Consider the following 18,848-nt stretch of genomic DNA (forward strand, 5'->3'; position numbering starts at 1 on the left):
CAGTGGTGGTGCAATTAAAGTCGGATGTGCAATAATCAAAGCCAGAATGAAGGTGTTTCTCATTGACATCCAATATGGAAAAAGTGTGACTCATTGGAAATAGTTCAGGAGAGTTTGCTTTTCTGCCCTCATAATAACAGGGAATGATCTTATGGTCACAGAATAGTTGAATTTACATTCACAGTTTGTGCAATGAAGTGAAATGCCAGCCTGCGCTATTTTCTCATTGGGAGATAGAAAGTCAAGATGAGTGCTTCAACACGGGGACAGAGTCAAGTGAAGGTTAGTTGAAACTGCACAAGGAGCATTCTGTGAAGGGAAGCTGTTTCTATACTCCTTTAACAAATTACATATCTATATTAATCTGGATGCCTTAATCCATTGTGCTTGTCTGTGGTCCCTTATCAATTTCTGTTCCTTTGTAAATCTTATTTAATAATATTTTATTATAAATTTATCTTTCCAGAGTATAAGAAAATGACATCACCACAGGAAATGACATCACCAACCCAAAGAAACCCAAACATATAAACAGAAAGCAGGAATCATGTCCACTGCTTCGCCTGAGGCCCACTGAAGATGTTACCTAGTCGGGTGACGAAACATCCAGAAATGAACCTCCCAGCTCAGCAAGCAAACCTACATCCATAAACAGTATCTGTCCATGCAGTAAATTAGCCTTGAATTAAATTTGATATTTTTTCTTTCCAAATTAAATATTTGTAAGTGTCATGCTCAATGCATGAAATATTATGAATGAGTCATAAAACATTTGATCCTTATCAAAAACTCAATAATATCCTGAGGCATATATCCTCATCACCCGTGTTTTGGACAACCCACTTTTTCTTCATACATACATGAGTTTTATGGTTTCTACCACATCTAAAGTCTGGTTCACACCTCATGTTTGAGTCGTGAATGCACTTCTGAGCCTTCTGTGATCCCATTTAATTGTTTTAATCTCACATCAAGAAATAGTTCTGTTTTAATTATATGTACATGAACATCCACTGAAGTCTAGTTTGTACAACTGCATCAAAATAAGAAACATTAAATAATTGGACATCCAAAATAGGGTATTGCATATGTGATTCTGAGCTTGTATGCACCTTCCTGACTACAATCCACAAAGGATTGTTGCAAGATGGTGGCAGAGTAGGACGCTCCAAGCAGAGCACGTCTGGTCCTTCCGCTCTTCTTTTCTTCTTTTCCTTCCTCGTTTTGCTTTGTTATTCTTTTCCTTTCTCTCCCTTTGATTCTCGGGCTCCGGCGATGATTCCTGGCCTCTGGCGAGTGATGATTCTTGACTTCTGGTGATGATTCCTGGCCTCTGTCGAATGACGATTCCCAGCCTTGTGCAGTGGCCTCCTGTAGCAGCCTCCCAGTTTTGCTGTGGTTACATTCCAATCTGTCATGACAGCCTCTCAGTGTGGTATCACGACCTCCTGACCTGGCGTAGTGACCTCTCGGCTTGGCACAGTGGCCTTTTCCCGTAGGGGCCTCTTGGTGTGGTGTGGCAACCTCTGCCTGACGCTGTGGCCTCCTGGCATTTCAACTTTTTGTCCTCCTGCAGTGGCCTCCCAGTGTGGCATGTTCCTGGCGCAGTGTGGAGCCAGGGCCCAGTGTGGAATGGAAGCTAGGTGCTAGCTTGGTCTGCAGCACTGAATTTTTATTTCTGTACTGCTGGGCATTTTACTTCTGCATTGCCCAAACTCTTGTAACAAAAGATGCTATGCCTAAATACTTTGTATCTTAGTCGGCACTCTGATTAGCCACACATAAACTTTTCACTTTACCCATTGAGTACATGTGATAATAAAAGCTATTCTATTCTATTCTGTTCTAAAGGATGAATTCCTGCCAGCGTATAAAACCCTGCTACCACACTGCATGTATAGCAATTCTTTCAGTATCCTGACTGTTACCAAGAAGAGCAAAGTTTGGTTATGTGAATGTCAGTGTGATACTGTAATTCATCAGAGTGCAGGATGTAAGTGAAGGCAGAATGATGCAGCATGACCCTTGGCATGCTGTGAGGCCTTGAGAGGGAAGAACAGATAAGGGCAAAAAAAAGTCAACACACTGAGAGTTGAAAAGCCTGAAACGGAACTGCAACATTGGAAGAAACAATTAAAAACTAAAACTAAAATAATAAACTATGTATGATTGAAAATGATGCACAATGATTAATCGAGTTGGATGATAAGATGAGATCTCCCTGAGTTTGTAAGCAGAATATAAGCTGTTTTATTCATTTTCCTTTACTTCTATTCTCTTCAATTCTCCAGCAGGTGATTCGCACATGATACCTTATCCCTGAGTTACCTGTTTCCTGCTTAACAGTCTCAGCGGAAGAAATACAAAATAAACTCATCAAAGACTCTGTCTCTAGCTATTTATTCTGACACTTTGCCCACACACATTGCAGCTGTCTTCTTCATTCATTGAACAATGAATAACTGACCAGGCTAGCATTTCCTGCTCCTCCTGAATCAGACTTAATGGCCCAGGCTATTTTGGAGTGCAATTTCGAGTCTTCCATATTATTGTGGGTCTGGAGTCACAAGTAAACCAGACCAAGAAAGTAAAGGCATATTTCCTTCCTGAAGGGAGGTCAGTGAACCACAGAGGTTTTCACAAGAATTGACAGTGGCCACAATGAGGCTGGCTTTTCATTTCAGATTTTTAGAAAATTGAATTCATTTTCAGTATCTGCCAAGTGGGATTCAAACTCATGTCCTAGGTGGAACACAAAGACCCCGGGGTTCAGTTACATAGTTCATTGTATCACAGGTAGACAGGGTAGTTGAGAAGGCGTTTAGCACACTTGCTTCATTGCTTAGACCACATAAGCTGTGATGTCATATTGAGGTTATGCAGGAAGGTGCTGAAGCCACACTTGGGAGTACTGTCGCCCTGGTACTGGAAGGAATTGTTAAATTGGAAAGAGTTCAGAAAAGATTTACCAAGATGTTGCCAGGACTGGAGGGTTTGAGGAATATGGATAGGCTGGGACATTTTTTCACTGAAGCCTGGAGTTTGAGAGACGACCTTATAGAAGCTGATAAAGTCATGAGGGACATGGACAAGGTGAACAGCAACGGTCTTTTCCCTCAGGGTGGAGAATTTAAAATTAGAGGGCATATTTTTAAGGTGAGAGGAGAAAGATTTAAAATGGATAGGAGGGCAATCTTTTCACACGTGGAATGAACTGCCAGAGGAAGTGGTGGATGCAGGTACAATTAGAAAATTCAAAAGACATTTGAACAGGTACATGAATAGAAAAGGTTTAGAGGGATATGGGCCAAACACAGCCAAGTGGGATTAGTTTAGTTTGGGAAACTTGGTCAGCATGAATGATTTGGACTGAAGGGCCTGTTTCCATACTGTAAGGCATACTGCATTAGCCTGGAGGTTCTGAATTACTAGTCCATTGATATGACTGCAATGCTACTGCCTCCCTTCTACATCAGCATCTCCCTTAGCATTCTTTGCCCCTGCATACCACTTTCCGTCTCTGCACATCTGGAGTGCAAGAAATCTGAATGCTTCCCGGATGGCTCACTGAGTTCATCCACTGACTCACGCCACAAAAACCAGAAGGCCAATTTGTAAGATCTCCCATCCATGGTGATTGAGGTGACAGTACGGATGCTAGAATTTACTTGGTGCATGTGGTTAAAGGGAGGCTCCCAGTCCTGATTATCATGTCCATGTTAGAATGTGTATCTGTGTAGACATTGTGTTGCCTTATGTGGTTGCATATCCTTTGACACACTGTTAAGGATGTGATGAATGTTCATTTCAGGGAGAGTGCTTGATATCTGTGGAATTATTTCTTGAAAACAGGCAGTGCCTCTCATAAAGGACATGATGAAAGAGTCAATTCTATATTTACTGGACCATTCGCCATACTAATGATTGATATGCAGCAATAACTCTTTAACTTGGTAATGAAAAATAGTGCAATATACAGCACTCTTCACAACTCAACCAATCACATCAATCTTTTAGAAATGTGATTGGAAGCAAGTAATGTATAGTTATACTCAGAATCTGATGTGTTTATTTGCATTTTTGTAGTTCAGTTGTTGCTGTTGGGTTCACCATCCTGCGACAGATTCAGTTCCTCAAGTAAAGGCAAAATACTGTGGATGCTAGAAAATTGAAGCAAACACAGAGTGAATGTTTTGAGACCAGTACTACTCTTCTTTGCAATACAGAAGTTCGGAAGAAGAATCACGTTGGACTCTCTCTCCAGAGTTTCTCCAGGACTTTGTGTTTACATTTCAGTTATCAACTACTTATGTGGGCGACTATCCACAATAAAATAAGTCATTAATGTATCCTTCATTCCAGAGATTTTTATCATGATATCGGATATTCTCGATAAAGATTCTGATTTTGAAATTGCTGAAAGTGGATGAGTCGGGTGGTGAGAATTTTCACTGCTCCGTGTGAAGAATTAACTGTGACCAAAATATTTCTTTGGCCGATCTGCTTAGACTTCCAACGACAACTACATTCATCAAGTGGCACAAATTCATTATATGTGAAAGTATCAGATGAAAAAAAATTCTGGTCCGAAGATGCTATATTACATCATGCGAACACTACTAAATAATGGCTGTACTCAGCAATAAGAGCACGTATTCCTAATCTTACTCTGAAAGTAGGTTCCAGCTGAAGCAACATTCCTGATGAAGGACTCCTGCCCGAAATGTCGATTCTCCTGCTCCTCGGATGCTGCTTGACCTGCTGTGCTTTTCCAGCACCACATTCTCAACTCTGATCTCCAGCATCTGCAGTCCTCACCTTCTCCTCCCTGAAGCAACTTTCCACTTTTCTTTTTGACGGAATGTTGAGCTGTTGCTCTTTATTTTGCTGCAGCAATGTGGCTGAGTTCACTCGGTCAGTATTTGGAATTCCTTTGAAGGCTTATGCACCACCCAAATATGATTCCACAAGCGAGCTCCCACTCTTCTGCTAATCGCCTCCTCCTAACTTTGCTTTTTCATCTTTGGCTACGGGCTTAGTTTGCCTTTTTAAGATGTAAGCTAAGTCACAGTGAACTTTGAAAAGACAAGTGAATAATGAGAAGGGCAAGAAAATCTAGGGGAAACAATCATTTATCTATTTGTTACTTTGCAAAACATATAATCTCTCTGCTTGTTTCCAACTCTTAATATATTGAAAAGAAAAATCTCCAGCTCATTACATATTTAACTTTCAGCATCTTGAACAAAAGATCATTGACTTGAAATGATAACTCCATTTCTCCCTCAACAGATCCTGCATGAGCTGCTGAGTATTTCCATCATTTTCTGTTTGCATTTCAGATTGCCAGGATCCACAGCACTTTGGTTTTGTCTGTCGAAGTCAGGTGTCTTATTTCTGCTGAAGCACTTTGTGCACAAGTTTTGGGAGCAGTTTCATTTACCGCAATAGGATTATACTTTTGACTGGCCTGAGGACCAATCTGTGGGCACATGAAAGCAACAGAGTATGACATCATGATATGTCTCCTTGGGACCCTATAACATCCCATTCTCAAATTCAACCCAAAGAAGCAATCCGTTTGCAGGCAACAGATCTTCTCCAGATTTCAATGATGTCATACAGTAACAAAGCAGCAAAGACATGAACAAAAATGTTGGAACTACTGCAGTATTGAAAAGAAGGAAATTTCCTAAAAAGTTTTTTTTGTCTTTACAGAGTTGGGATATTCCTTGTGGTGCAATACAGTCAAGGAGGATGGGGAATAGCTTGGTCCGTGAAAGAGAGGAAAACTCCAGGAAACTGCGACTGTGCCAGATAAAGTATCATATTACAGGATCCTGTAAACCAGCTGCATTAAAGCTTTTTAACTTCTAACAGTTTCAAAAAGCTCACCTATAAGCTTGTTTAATTGTAGTTAAGCTGTTTTGGATAGGTTGGTACTCGTTCTTTGTCAGAAATTATTTCATAAATTGTCCTTGATCCTGTCTGATTTTTAGCTGTCAATCTACATAATTTTAGATTCTTTGGCCATGATCACAATACTGTTCATGAGACTGTGCTGTGTATAGACTGACTGCATGGTTCTACATTTGTGACATTAGGATGCCCTGAGGTGGTAAAAAGTTACGATATAAATGCAAAACATTTTTCCTTATATTCTAGCTTATATATCTCCTCCAAGTTTCCAACTATTATGTTGTTTGGGTTATTCTTACTGGGAAATCAAAAGAAAAATCAATTCCAAAATAGACTGTTCTGTCTTTTGACATTAATTAGTCACAAAAATGTTGTTGATAAGAAGAACAGGAATGGACAAGTGATTATTTGGGATTGCTGCGGCATTCACATAGTTTTCACTAACAGTTTCTTCATCACTAATAAGGCAGCTGGTTACCAAGAGAAAATATAGTATGACATGGGATGAGACTAATTAGGAAAATAAACAGTTTATTTTCAGTTGAGCAAATCAATTTGTCAAGGAACTCAAGGGCAGCAGAAAAGCAAAAGAAAATGCATGCAATGCGGCAAAAATTAGTGGGAAGCCAGAGGATTGGGAAGCTTTCAAAAACCAGACAGGATAACAAAAAGCATTTAGAGGGAGTAGATTGCAAGAGTTCTTTCAGATATATAAAGGTAAAAGAGAGGCAAGGGTGGATGTTGGACTCTAAGAAATTGAATCTGGAGAAGAAGTAATGGGGAAACAAAGATATGGCAGAAGAACTGAATGGATACTTTGCATCAGTTTTCACACTGGAAGACGCCAGTAGCATTCCAGAACTTCAAGAGAGTCAGGGCAGAGGTGAGTGTGACTTCACTCAGGAAAATGTGGAGAGGAAGCTGAAAAGTCTGAAGGTGCAAAAATTACCCAGACCAGAAGGACTGCACCCAGGCTTCTGAAAGTGATAGCTGAGGCATTGGTGGTGATCTTTCAGGATTCACTGGAGACAGGGAGAATCCCAGAAACTAGAAAATGGCTAATGTAACTCCCATACTTAGGAAGGGAGGAAGGCAGAAGAAAGGAAGCTACAGGCCAGTTAGCCTGACCTTGGTTGTTGGTAAGATTTTACAGTCTGTTCTTAAGGATAGGACTGCGGGGTACTTGGAAGCGCATGATAAAATATGGCTGAATCAGCATGGCTTCGTCAAGAGGATGTCACGACTGATAATCTATTAGAATCCTTTGAGGAGGTAACGAGCAAATTAGGCAAAGGAGAGCCACTGGACTTGATCCATTTGGATTTCCAGAAGGCCTTTGTCAAGGTGTCGGAAAGGAGGCTGCTAAATATGATAAGAGCCAATGGTGTTGGGGGAATGTACTGGGATGAAGGCAGAGAGTAGGGATGAAGGCGTTTTTCTCAGGATGGCAGTTGGTGATTAGTGGAGTTCCACAGGGGTCACTGTTGGGACCACAGTTATGCATGTTACACATTAACGATCTGGATGAATGAACTAAAGGCATTATTGCTATGTTTGCTGATGACACAAGGACCAGTGGAGGGGCAGGTAGTGTTGAGGAAGCAGGGAGACTGCAGAAGTGCTTTGACCAGCTCAGATGGGCAGCAAAGTGGAAGCTAGAATATAACATGGGGAAGTGTGAAGTTATGCACTTTGGCAAGAAGAATAGAGGCATAGACTATTTTCTCAATGGGGAAAAGCTTCCAAAATCTGAAATACAAGGGGACTTGGGAGTTCAAGATCAAGATTCTCTGAAGGTTAACATGCAGGATTAGTTGGCAGTAAGGAAGGCAAATGCAATGTTAGCATTTATTTCAAGAGCACTGGTATACAAGGGCACAAATGTATTGCTGAAGCTTCATAAGGCTCTGGGCAGACTGGGCATTTGCAATATTGTGAGCAGTTTTTGGCCCAATATCTAAGGATGTGCTGGTGTTGGAGAGGTTCCAGAGGATGTTAAGAACAAAGATTCCAGGGACGAAGGGTTTGTCATATGCGGAGCAATTGAGGACTCTGATTCTGGATTTGATGAAATTTAAGGATGTGGAGGCATCAACTTGAAACTCACAAGATACTGAGAGGCTTGGATGGAGTGGACATGAGCAAGGAGAGATCAGGACCTGACGGTACAGCCTTAGAGTAAAGGAACAACCCTTTAGAACTGAGATAAGGTGGAATTTCTTCAGCCAGATGGTGGTTAATCGAAGGAACTCATTGCCACAGAGGGCTCTGGAGGCCAAGTTATTGCGTGTATTTAAGACAGAGATAGATAGATTCTCAATTGGTGAGGAGATTGAGAGTTACAGGGAGAAAATGAGAGAATGGTTTTGAGGAACACAGCAGCTGTGATCAAATGGTGGGGCAAACCCGATGGGCCAAATGGTACAACTGTGCCCATTTATGTCATGGTCTTCTGTCTCATAGCCCAGTGTGATGAATGATTATGTCGTGTCAAACAGATGGAATCAGAGAAAAACAGATAGCTGCATTTGTACTGTTCAGCAGGATTGGAACTTTCTTTGTTATAAACTTCAAAAATGTTCAAAAGATTTTTTACATACCCTGGTGTTCTTCCAGCGGCTGAGACTTTTCTTCCTCTTCTTGTGAAGGTAGCTGAGGCTTTTCTTCTTCATGCAAAGGTTCCTTTGTGGGCTCAAGTTTTTCAACTGGTTTCTTGGGTTTCTTAGCTTTCTCAGATTTTGGCAGCTTTTCTTTGGGGTTTTTCTCTTTCTTTGGTTTTGAATTTTTGTCTTTGGGTTTTCGCTCTTTCTTGGGTTTTGGAGGTTTCTCTTTGGGTTTTTTCTCTTTCTTAGGCTTTGGAGCCTTTATCTTGGGCTTTTTTTCTTTCTTGGCTTTTTTGGGTGTTCCTCTTGGTTTTGTCATTTTCTCAGTTGTCACTATTGGCAGACTATCTGTATCTTCACGTCTCTTTCTTACTTGTGGAAGAGATTTTTCGGGATCATTTGTCTTGCCAATAGATTTCCTGGTTCTCACTGTTGAAACAGAAGTAACAAGAGAAGTAATTAAAAGTGTGAGGACAATAAAAGAGTGAGGTGAGCAAAAGACTGAAAAGTAACTTAAATGGAAACATTACTTGCTAAACCAAAGAATAGTGCAAGAATACTTTGAGAAAATATAAGAGCATATGAACTGAACAAAGAAATATAAAGGAAGATGGAATAATGAGAGAGACACGAGATAACTTGATTTTCCTCAGAGCATTATTGCAATAAGTATGGAAATGAAAAGAACAGCAAAATGTGTAGCTAACAATGGGGAGCTGCACGAAAGAATGGTCATTTTTAAAAATGAAAGGTCATTACATCTGGTCCCAAATATCTTGAAATGCTCAGGAATGCTCAGGGAGCATATCAGAATCGTACAATGAATACGCAGGTAAATTTTAACATTAATTCCCAATCATTTAAAAAGTGTATTGTGATGCTTACTCATTGTTGATCCCCATAAAACAAAAATAATTTTGGATTCATGATACTTTTCTCACTCTATACTGACCATGTGCTGTCAGATTTCAGACACATGGCACATTTTAAAATGCACTGCATCTGTCCCCAATTATTATCAAGTTGTCAAGCCCATTGTTCAGAAATTGTACTACTTTACATGATGCTTGGATGAGGAAAATCCTTCAGCTCATTTCATTTCATCCTTGGAGAATACTGATTCCATCTCTTTCCAACACATATGTTTTTTTTAAATGAACCAAAAGACTGTCTCATGCAGATTCTATCCCAGACACAAGTTCTCATTCCATGTCATGATAGTTTTTGATTCCAATCCAACCCACTTCATTCCTAAATTCCAGGCCTATTTCAGACAAGGGTAATGGAGGAGAATGAAGTCCTGATAAAATTGCTCATTAAAAAATAGAGAGATTATAATTTGGAAATCTAGATAGGGTACTAGCTGGGGATTTCACCACCAAAAGTGGTTTGACTCCTTCCTACTCTCCTAATTAAAATGGTCAGGTCTTAAAGGACGTTGCTGCTCGACCAGGTCTGCGACATGCACTGAGGGAACTAACAAGAGAGAAAAATATAGTTGACCTCATTCTCACCAGTCTGCTGGCTACAGATGCATCTGTCCATAACAGCATCAGTAGGAGTTACCACCTCACAGTCCTTGTGGAGAACACCTGCTTTCAAATTGAGAATACCTCACATGGCACTGCCACTGTGTTGAATAGGACAGACTGAACAGATCGAGCAACTGAAGCTGAATTTTCTATGAGGGACTGTGGGCTATTGAACAACAGCAGAATTGTATTCCACCACAAACTGCAACCTTAAGTTCCAGAATATCTCCCACTCTCCCATGACCATCATGCCAGGGGATCAGCCCTGTTTTCATGAAGAGTGCAGGAGGGCATGCCAGGAGGAGCACGAGGCACACTTGAAAATGAGGTGTCAAACTGGTGAAGTTACAAAACAGGACTGCTTACATGTCAAACAGCATAGCACGAAGTGATAGACAAAGCTAGCCACCTCACAACCAGTGGATTAGATCTAAGCTCTGCTGTCCTGCTACATCCTGATGTGAATAATAGTGGACAATTAAACAACTCAGTGGAGGGGGAAACTCCACACATATCTCCATCCTCAATAATGAGGATATCCAGCATGTGAATGCAAAAGATATGACAGAAGTGCTGAGCAAATAATCATCTCAGCCACCTCCAGAGGACCCCAGCGTCACAGATGCTTGTCTTTAGCCAATGCGATTCACTCCAGTTGATACCACAAAGGAGTTGGAGGCACTGGATAGTGCAAAGACTATGGGCCTGACAACATTCCAGCAATGAGGATTTTTGTTCCAGAAGTTGCTAGACATTATCTAGGCTGAGTCTGAAAAGTGGCAAGTACCTTTTGCGCTGCACAAATGCCAGGCAATGATCATCTTCAACAAGAGACAACCTAACCACCACACCTTGACATTCAATGGTGTTACCATCACGGACTCCTCGACAATCAACATTCAGGGGGTTATACCATTGACCAGAAGGTGAAATGGACTCACCACATAAGTTAAATGGCTAAAAGAACAGGTCAGAGGCAAGGAATCTGTCAGTGAGGAACAGGACTCCTGACTCCCCAAAACCTGTCCACCATCTATAAGACATCAGGTGTGATGGAATTTGACTTGCCTGCATGAGTGCAGCTCCAACAACACTCAACAAGCTCAAAACAATCCAGCCTGTTTGATTGGCACCATATCCACAAATGTGCACTCCTTCCACCACCACAGCTCACAAGCAGCAGTATGTACTATTTATAACTTGCACTACAGAAATTTGCCAAAGATCATTAGATAGCACTTTCCAAACCCATGACCACTCCAACTAGATACCATGAATGAACCAGAAGATCCACTCCTTACTTAAGTCCAGGTCTGAGACGTTCATGTCAGGCGATCCTGACCAAGCAGGAAATCCATGTATAGCCTTCGCAAGGCCATTGGATACGCCAAGAGGTAATACCAAAGTAAGCTTGAGGCCCAGACTGGATAGCCATCATTTGTGGCAAAAGTCAAACGTGATAAAAAGTCAAACAGAACTGCGGGCAGCTGCACATCCCTACCTGATAAGCTCAATGCCTTCTATGTTTGCTTTGAACCGAAATGATATCACCTGTCCCATCAGCTTTGGATGTACTTCTACCCTCAGTCAGTGCCACAGATGTTCGATAGGCCTTCTTAAGAGTGAATCCAAGGAATGCGACAAGCCCAAATAGAGTCCTGGTCATGCACTCAGTTCCTGTGTGGTCCAGCTGGCAGGAGTATTCACAGACATCTTTAACCTCTCCTTTCCATGATCTGAAGTTCCCAGCTGCTTCAAGAAGACCACCATCATCCCAGTGCCAAAGAAAAATCATGCAGCTTGCCTCAATGACAACTGCCCAATGGCTCTGACTTTCATAATTATGAAGTACTTTGAGAGATTGGTTATGGCTTGATTGCCATATGATTGCCTTGATTCCCTACAACTCGCCTGCTACTGCAACAGATCCATTGCAGTGGATGCCATCTCCTGGACCCTACACTCATATTTGGAACATCTGTCTGAACAACAAACATACCTATGTCAGGCTCCTACTTACTGATTACAGCTCCACCTTCAACACCATAATTCCGAACAAACTCACCTCTAAACTCACTGCTCCCCAATCTTCAACCGGATTCTCAACTTCCTGAGCAACAGACCACAGTCAGTAAAGATAGTTGACAACAGCTCCTCCATGACAATCCTCAAGACTGCATGCTGAGCCCCCTGCTATAATCCTTATATGAATATGACAGTTGCTAAATGCTGCACCAACTCTATTCACGAGTTTGCTGGTGACACCATCATTGTAGGTTTGATGTCAAACCGCGATGAGGAGTACTGGAAGGAGCTAGAGTGCTTAACAGCATGTTGTAAAGACAACAGTCTCTCCATCAACATTAGCAAAATGAAGAAGCTGGCAATTGACTTCAGGTGGTAGAGTGAAGGGCACATCCCTGTCTGCATCATAGTACTGAGATGGAGATGGTCGCGAATGTCAAATTGCTGGGAGTGGAGTGACGAGTACCAACAATCTGTCCTGGTCCACCCGTATTGACCCTAAGGTCAAGAAAGTACAGTAATGTCTCTAATTCCTCAGGAAACTGAGGAAATTTGACATGTCCAGAAAGACCCTTTGAAATTTTTACAGACGCACCATAGAAAACATCCTGTCTGGATGCATCGCAGTATGATGTGGCAACTGTTCTTTCCAAGACTACAAGAAACTACAGAGTTGTGAATACAGCCCAGTCCATCATGCAAACAAGCCTCCTATCTTTTGATTTCATCTATCCTTCCTGTCGCATCAGGAAAACAATCAATATAATCGAAGACCCATCCCAGTTATACTCTCTTCCACTGTTTTCCATCGAGCAGAAGATCCAACAGTTTAAAAACACCTCCATACTGACCCTCTGAGCAGCATCCCACCCAGACTCAACTCCCCTACCCTATCCCTGTAAACTCACAGTTCCCATGGCTAATCCACCTTGCCTGCACACCCCTGGACATTATGGGCAATTTAGCACAACGAATCCAGCAAACCTGCACATCTTTGGACTGTGGAAAGAAACCAGATCACCCAGAGGAAACCCACACAGACACAGGGAGAATGTGCAAATTCCACACAGACAATCACCGGAGGGTGAAATCAAGTCGAGGTCTCTGGCACTGTGAGGCCACAGTGCTAATCAATGATCTACCATGTTGCCCCTAATGTTGAACTCTCTCTGCATTTCTTGGCAGCTGTAACACTGTGTCCTGCACTCTGTTCTGTTACCCTGATGGACTTGTATAGGACGATCTGCCTGTAAAGCACGTAAGACAACCCTTTTCCTCAGTAAATGTGACAGTCATAAATCAAATCCATTCAAGCAGATACATGGGAATACTACGACCCCTTCCAAGCCACTCGCCATTCCTTCAGTTCGCTGGGTCAAAATTCTGGAATTCCCTCCCTAATATACAGCATACAGATTGCAGTGGTTCAAGAAGGCAGTTCACCACCACCTTCTCAAGGGCAACTGAGTATGGGTGATGAATATATTCCACAAGAGAATAAAGTATGGATTACAACCTGAATATGCATTTTAACTGCAGCAACACAAAATGGACATGATGTTAATTGTGTTGCACAAACAAGGGTCAGTATGGGCTTGAATGGCCTGCTTCCACACTGTCGGGACTCTGTGATCCTAACATTACTGGTCCATTCAAAAGTCTGATAACAGCAGGGAAGAAGCTTTCCTTGAATGTGCTGGTACGTTTTTTCGAACTTTGAGATCTTCTGTCCAACTGATAATGAAGAGAGTAAAACTGGGGTGGGTCTTTGATAATGTTGGTTGTTTTTTCTGATGTTACTGCACACAGAAAAGATGACTGGAGCAGCATTAAAAGTAATCTGGAAGAGAGACAATTCAAATATCATCCCAGGACATAGTGGTCTTATTTATTCATATTTAGAATGTGTGTCTTTGTATGGGGCATCCCGGTAATGTTACCAATGACTCGACCAAGTCAGGTACATCTGTGCTCTTTCCATCTTGCTTGGACTAAAGTTTGACACTTACCAGTAGGTGTTTCTTTCGAAGACTGCTCAGCTACCATTGTTCTTAAGGGTCCGATGGATTCTGCACGATTCACTGTTCCTTCAGGAGGGCTCATATCAGGACCCAGCCCAGCGTCTGGTGTTTTCTCATTAGCCTGTCCCGATCTGTCCTGGAGTTGAGAATCTTCAGGGCTAAAATGGACGAGCAGGGATTGAGTGGACCCAGCGTTACTCAAAGCGAGAAGGAGTGTGAGGACTCGAACAGCACCGTTCATGCTGGCTTGGTCTGGATCCGACTGTGCAAACCTGCAAATAGTTGAAAGAGATTGACAAAAACTGTGCTGTGAGTTCCACTGCCTTCTGGCAGCAAGACAGTGGGTACCGGGACAGGTCCAGTCAGAGCAAGCCAATTTTCAGAGCAGCATGGAGGGAAACCGGCACCGATACTCCCAAACCAGATACAGGCAGATTCGCCCACACAGACACAAATCGGCTGTGTTTGAAAATCAAAAGTTTTGTCAAATTCTTGCCACGTTGTGTGTCCTTTTTATCTAAAAAAAAATCAGTTGCTAAAGGGTTAATCTTCGTCTGTGAACACGATTAATCTGCGGTAATAAAACTCTTTTAAATAGTATCTGCAATAAAAAAATCTCTTGAATAGTGCGGAAAGTTTTTTGCAATGAGTTTGGATGGAGTTTGCAGAACACTGTTCCCGGGCAATCACTGAACTTCCCCTCTTTGATGCTGCTCAATGATCGCTTCGAAATGTCCCCTGCACTCTCTCCGTCTGCCTGCTGCTGTGCTCAGTCGGCTGACTGGGTTTGCCAGCTGTACTTTTTGGTCATAAACAAGGAAGGAAATTAAAGCCCCCCCCCCCCCCCCCCCCCACCAATCCATACACACGTCTGAAAAGCGAAAAGAGAGGGAAAAAATACTTGGCATAGATTTTTCCAACTCAACAGCCAACATAAATCAGGAAGGAGATTAAATTAGCAAAACAGCAAGTGAGTCATTTACCGAAATCCCAGGCAGCAGAAAACATTGGGAGCTCATCATTAAAGAGATGATAGCCCTCTGTGATTTCCGTATCAAGATACAAAAAGAATTTTCCAGGGCTATAAGCTCCAAATGTTGCCTGTTCGAGAACTTCCCCTCAGGTTGCAGGGTGGTGCACTTTATACTTTTTGGAATAAGAAGACTCCATCATTTATAGGAGAGTCATGGAGACATATAGCACGGAAACAGGCACTTAAGTCCAATTCGTCCATGCCAAACAGATATCTCAAATTAATCTATTCCCATTTGCCAGCATTTGGCTCAAATCCCTCTAAACCCTTCCTATACATATCCCGATCCAGATGCCTTTTAAATGCTGTCATTGCACTAGCCTCCACTCCTTCCTCTGGCAGCAAATTGCATACAGGCATCACCCTCTACGTGAAAAAGTTGTCCCTTGGGTCCCTTTTAAATCTTTTCCCTCTCACCTTCAACCAATGCCCTCTAGTTTTGGGCTCCCCCACTCCAGGGGAAAGACCTTGTCTATTTACCTATCCATGTCCCTTATGATTTTATAAAACCCATTGAAGTCATCCCTCAGCCTCTCGCGTCCAGGGAAAACAGCCCCAGCCTATTCAGCCTCTCTGTATAGCTCAAACCCTCCAACCCTGGCAACAGTCTTGTAAATCTTTTCTGAACCCTTTCAAGTTTTACAAATCCTTCCTGTAGCAGGGAGACCAGAATTGTACACAGAATTCCAAAACTGACCTAACCAATGTCCTGCACAGCCACATCACAACCTCTCAACTCCAATACTCAGTGCACTGACCAAAAAAGGCAAGCGTACCAAATGCCTTCTTCACGATCCTATCTACCTGTTAGTCCACTTTGAAAGTATCTATCTCTTGACATTTTAAATAGATTTTTCTTGAGAAATTGCTCATCATTTGCTTCTCAGACTCAGCAATAACTTTCCAAAAGATGCTGGGAGGAATTCAGCAGTGACATGCCAGTTCACAATTTATGATTTTAAAAGCTTTGACAGCTACTGAGTTTTTCCTACCATTTACTGAGACTGTAGCTGATCTCCAGTCTTATTCTGTCTGCTCACCTTTTCCCCCATATGCTTTTAATATCAATTTTAGTTTAAATTTAACAAAAGATCAGTTCAGATCATGCATTGAAGGTGTGAAGTTAAAGTCAGTCTGTGTCCCAATGTTAGACCAATGTTAGGTTTAATCCATGTAAAATTCTGTAAATCCCACTTTAGAAATAGAATCAGTCTGACCGAACATCTTGAGAATGTAACTTTAAAAAAGTTCAGGGATTTACATGTGAAGGAATAAACACTAACATGATCATTTTAAAAGATGAAAGACTCAAGCTAAATTTGTTTAATATTACATTCCATGACACTGTAATCCAGTTGCTGTAAGTTCTATGTTGTATGATTCTTCTTCACAACCACCCGATGAAGAAGCACCGCTTTGAAAACTAGTTCCTCCAAATAAACCTGTTCGACTATAACCTGGTGTTGTGTGATTTCTAACTTTGACCAGAATGTTATGAATGAATTTGCCCAGATGTCCCAGAATACTGAAGCAGTCAAATCAAGATGAACACAAGCTGTAGCAATGCAAAATACTCCCAACTTTATTTGGAAAATGTTACAACAACATACTATCTTTAATTCTATTTGGTCCCTTAAGTTTACAATACTTAGTAAGTCTGTTGTAGACTTACTCTCTCTTTCTCTCTCTGGTTCTAGGTCTGCATAGGTGCTTTCTCTCTTTGTGTGTGTGTGTGTGTGTCTCTATCTCTCCAGATGGTCAGCTTGTCTCTGCCTCTTGCCATGCTAGTCTCCTCAGAAGACCTCCAGCAGATAGAAGAACGATTGGTCTTCAGGTGAACCCTATTTTTACAGATTTTTGGATGATTTTCTGGAATTTTCTGTAGTTCTCCCAATCAGGGAGACACACTTAATAGTTTGAAACATTGTCAATCATTTGAATGGCTTACTACTGTTTGTTTCTTTGAGTAGCAGCACCCGATGCCTTTCTGTCTGTGTTCTCCTTTGTTTGGTGGTACATTGTTGTCTCTTCAGAATAACAGTTGCCTTTCACATTATGCTAATGTCATTAGCACTTGGCTGCTGCATTTGCACTGTGTCTGATGTGTGTGTGTTCTGTGACTTCAGAGTTTTACTTGGCCAGTATACCCAGTATCCTTTGCTGTTTGGCCAGGAAGCTGCTAAGACTCCATCCAGCCCTCTCAGTATTCTGCAGGTTTCAAATATGTTCCTCCCTCATCCTTCTAAACTCCATCCAGGACAGACCCAGTGCCTTCAACCACTCCTCATATGACAAGCCCTTCCTCCCTTGGATCATTCTTATAAAACTCCTCTGCTCCCCCTCCAAAACCAGTGTTTCCTTCCTTGAATCTGGAAACAAAAACTGCTCACAATATTCCATGTGCAGTCTGATTAGAGCCTGAAACAACCTCAGTGGTAAATTTCTGCTCTTGTATTCAAATCCTGACCTCGCCCACTGATCCTGCAGGTTGACCTTAAGAGAATTCTGAACAAGGCTCCCAAGTCCATTTGTGCTTCAGATTTCAAAGCCTTTCACTGTTTAGTAAAATAGCATATATCTGTATTCTTTCTGCCTAAGTGCACATTTTCCCACATTCGATTCCATCTTCCACTTCTTTGCTCACTCTCTGACCCTGTCCAAGCCCTCTGCAGCCTCCCTGCTTCTTCAACACTACTTGTCCCTATCTTTGTATCAACTGCAAACTTAGCAACAATGCCCTTTGTTCCTTCAAAGTATAACATGAATACTTGTGGTCTCAACATGGACCCTTGCAGAACTCCACTAGTCATCGGCTGCCGTCCTGAAAATGTTGATTCTTGATAAAGGGCTTATGCATGAAATGTCTATTGTTCTGCTTCTAGGATGCTGTCTGACTGGCTGTGCTTCTTCAGCACCACATTCTCGACTCTGATCTCCAGCATCTGCAGTCCTTATTTTCTCCTCCGTCTTGAGAAAGACCCCTTTTCCCCAACTCTCTGCCTTTTGTCAGTCAACAATCCTCTATCCATGGGAAAAAGTGAGGACTGCAGATGCTGGAGAGTCAGAATCAAAAAGTGTGCCACTGGAAAACGCACAGGAGGTCAGGCAGCATCCAAGAAGCAGGAGAGTCGATGTTTCGGGCATAAAGACACTGGTCATCAAATTCAGGAAGCAAAGTGGATGACATTGACTTTATTAATGGCGCTGAGGTGGAAGTGGTCGAAAGCTTCAGCTTCCTAGGAGGAGATATCACCAACGATCTATCCTGATCCATCTACGTTCACACTGCTTTCAAGAAAGCACACCAATGCCTCTACTTCTTCAGAAGGCTAAGGAAATTCAACATGTCCACAAGACTCTTATGAATTTTTATAGATGCACCATTGAAAGCATCCTATCCAGATTCACCACAGCTTGGTATGGTAACAGGGAGTTGTTAACTCAGTCCGGTCCATCACGAAAACCAACTTTCTTTGCATTGACTCTGTCTGCACTTCCCACTGCCTCAGGAAAGCAACCACCTTAATCAAAGACCCCTCCTAGCCTGGTTATACTCTCTTTCACCCTCTTCCATCAGGCAGAAGATGCAGAAGTCTGAGAATACAAACCAACAGATTTAAGAACAGCTTTTTTCCCTGCTGTTATCAGACTAATGAATTGATCTTTCATATATTAGAGTTGATGTGCCTCTGCACCTTCGCTCTAGCTGTAACAT

The 18,848-nt window shown here is 41.9% G+C and overlaps 1 protein-coding gene across 1 annotated transcript in view; it reads right to left on the minus strand.

Moving 5' to 3' along the window:
• The window catches only part of LOC140459682 (inactive carboxypeptidase-like protein X2), an 80,565-nt gene extending 65,677 nt beyond the window's left edge, over positions 1-14,888 (minus strand). Inside the window, exons 1-2 of the mRNA XM_072554040.1 lie at positions 14,089-14,888; positions 8,520-8,951 (exon numbers count right to left, since the gene is read on the minus strand). Coding sequence (XP_072410141.1) covers positions 8,520-8,951; positions 14,089-14,341 — 685 coding nt within the window. The 5' untranslated portion in view covers positions 14,342-14,888. The remainder of the gene's footprint in view (positions 1-8,519; positions 8,952-14,088) is intronic.
• Positions 14,889-18,848: the final 3,960 nt, after the last annotated feature.

Source organism: Chiloscyllium punctatum, chromosome 35 (genome assembly GCF_047496795.1).
Source record: "Chiloscyllium punctatum isolate Juve2018m chromosome 35, sChiPun1.3, whole genome shotgun sequence".
NCBI classification, from domain to species: Eukaryota; Metazoa; Chordata; class Chondrichthyes; order Orectolobiformes; family Hemiscylliidae; genus Chiloscyllium; species Chiloscyllium punctatum.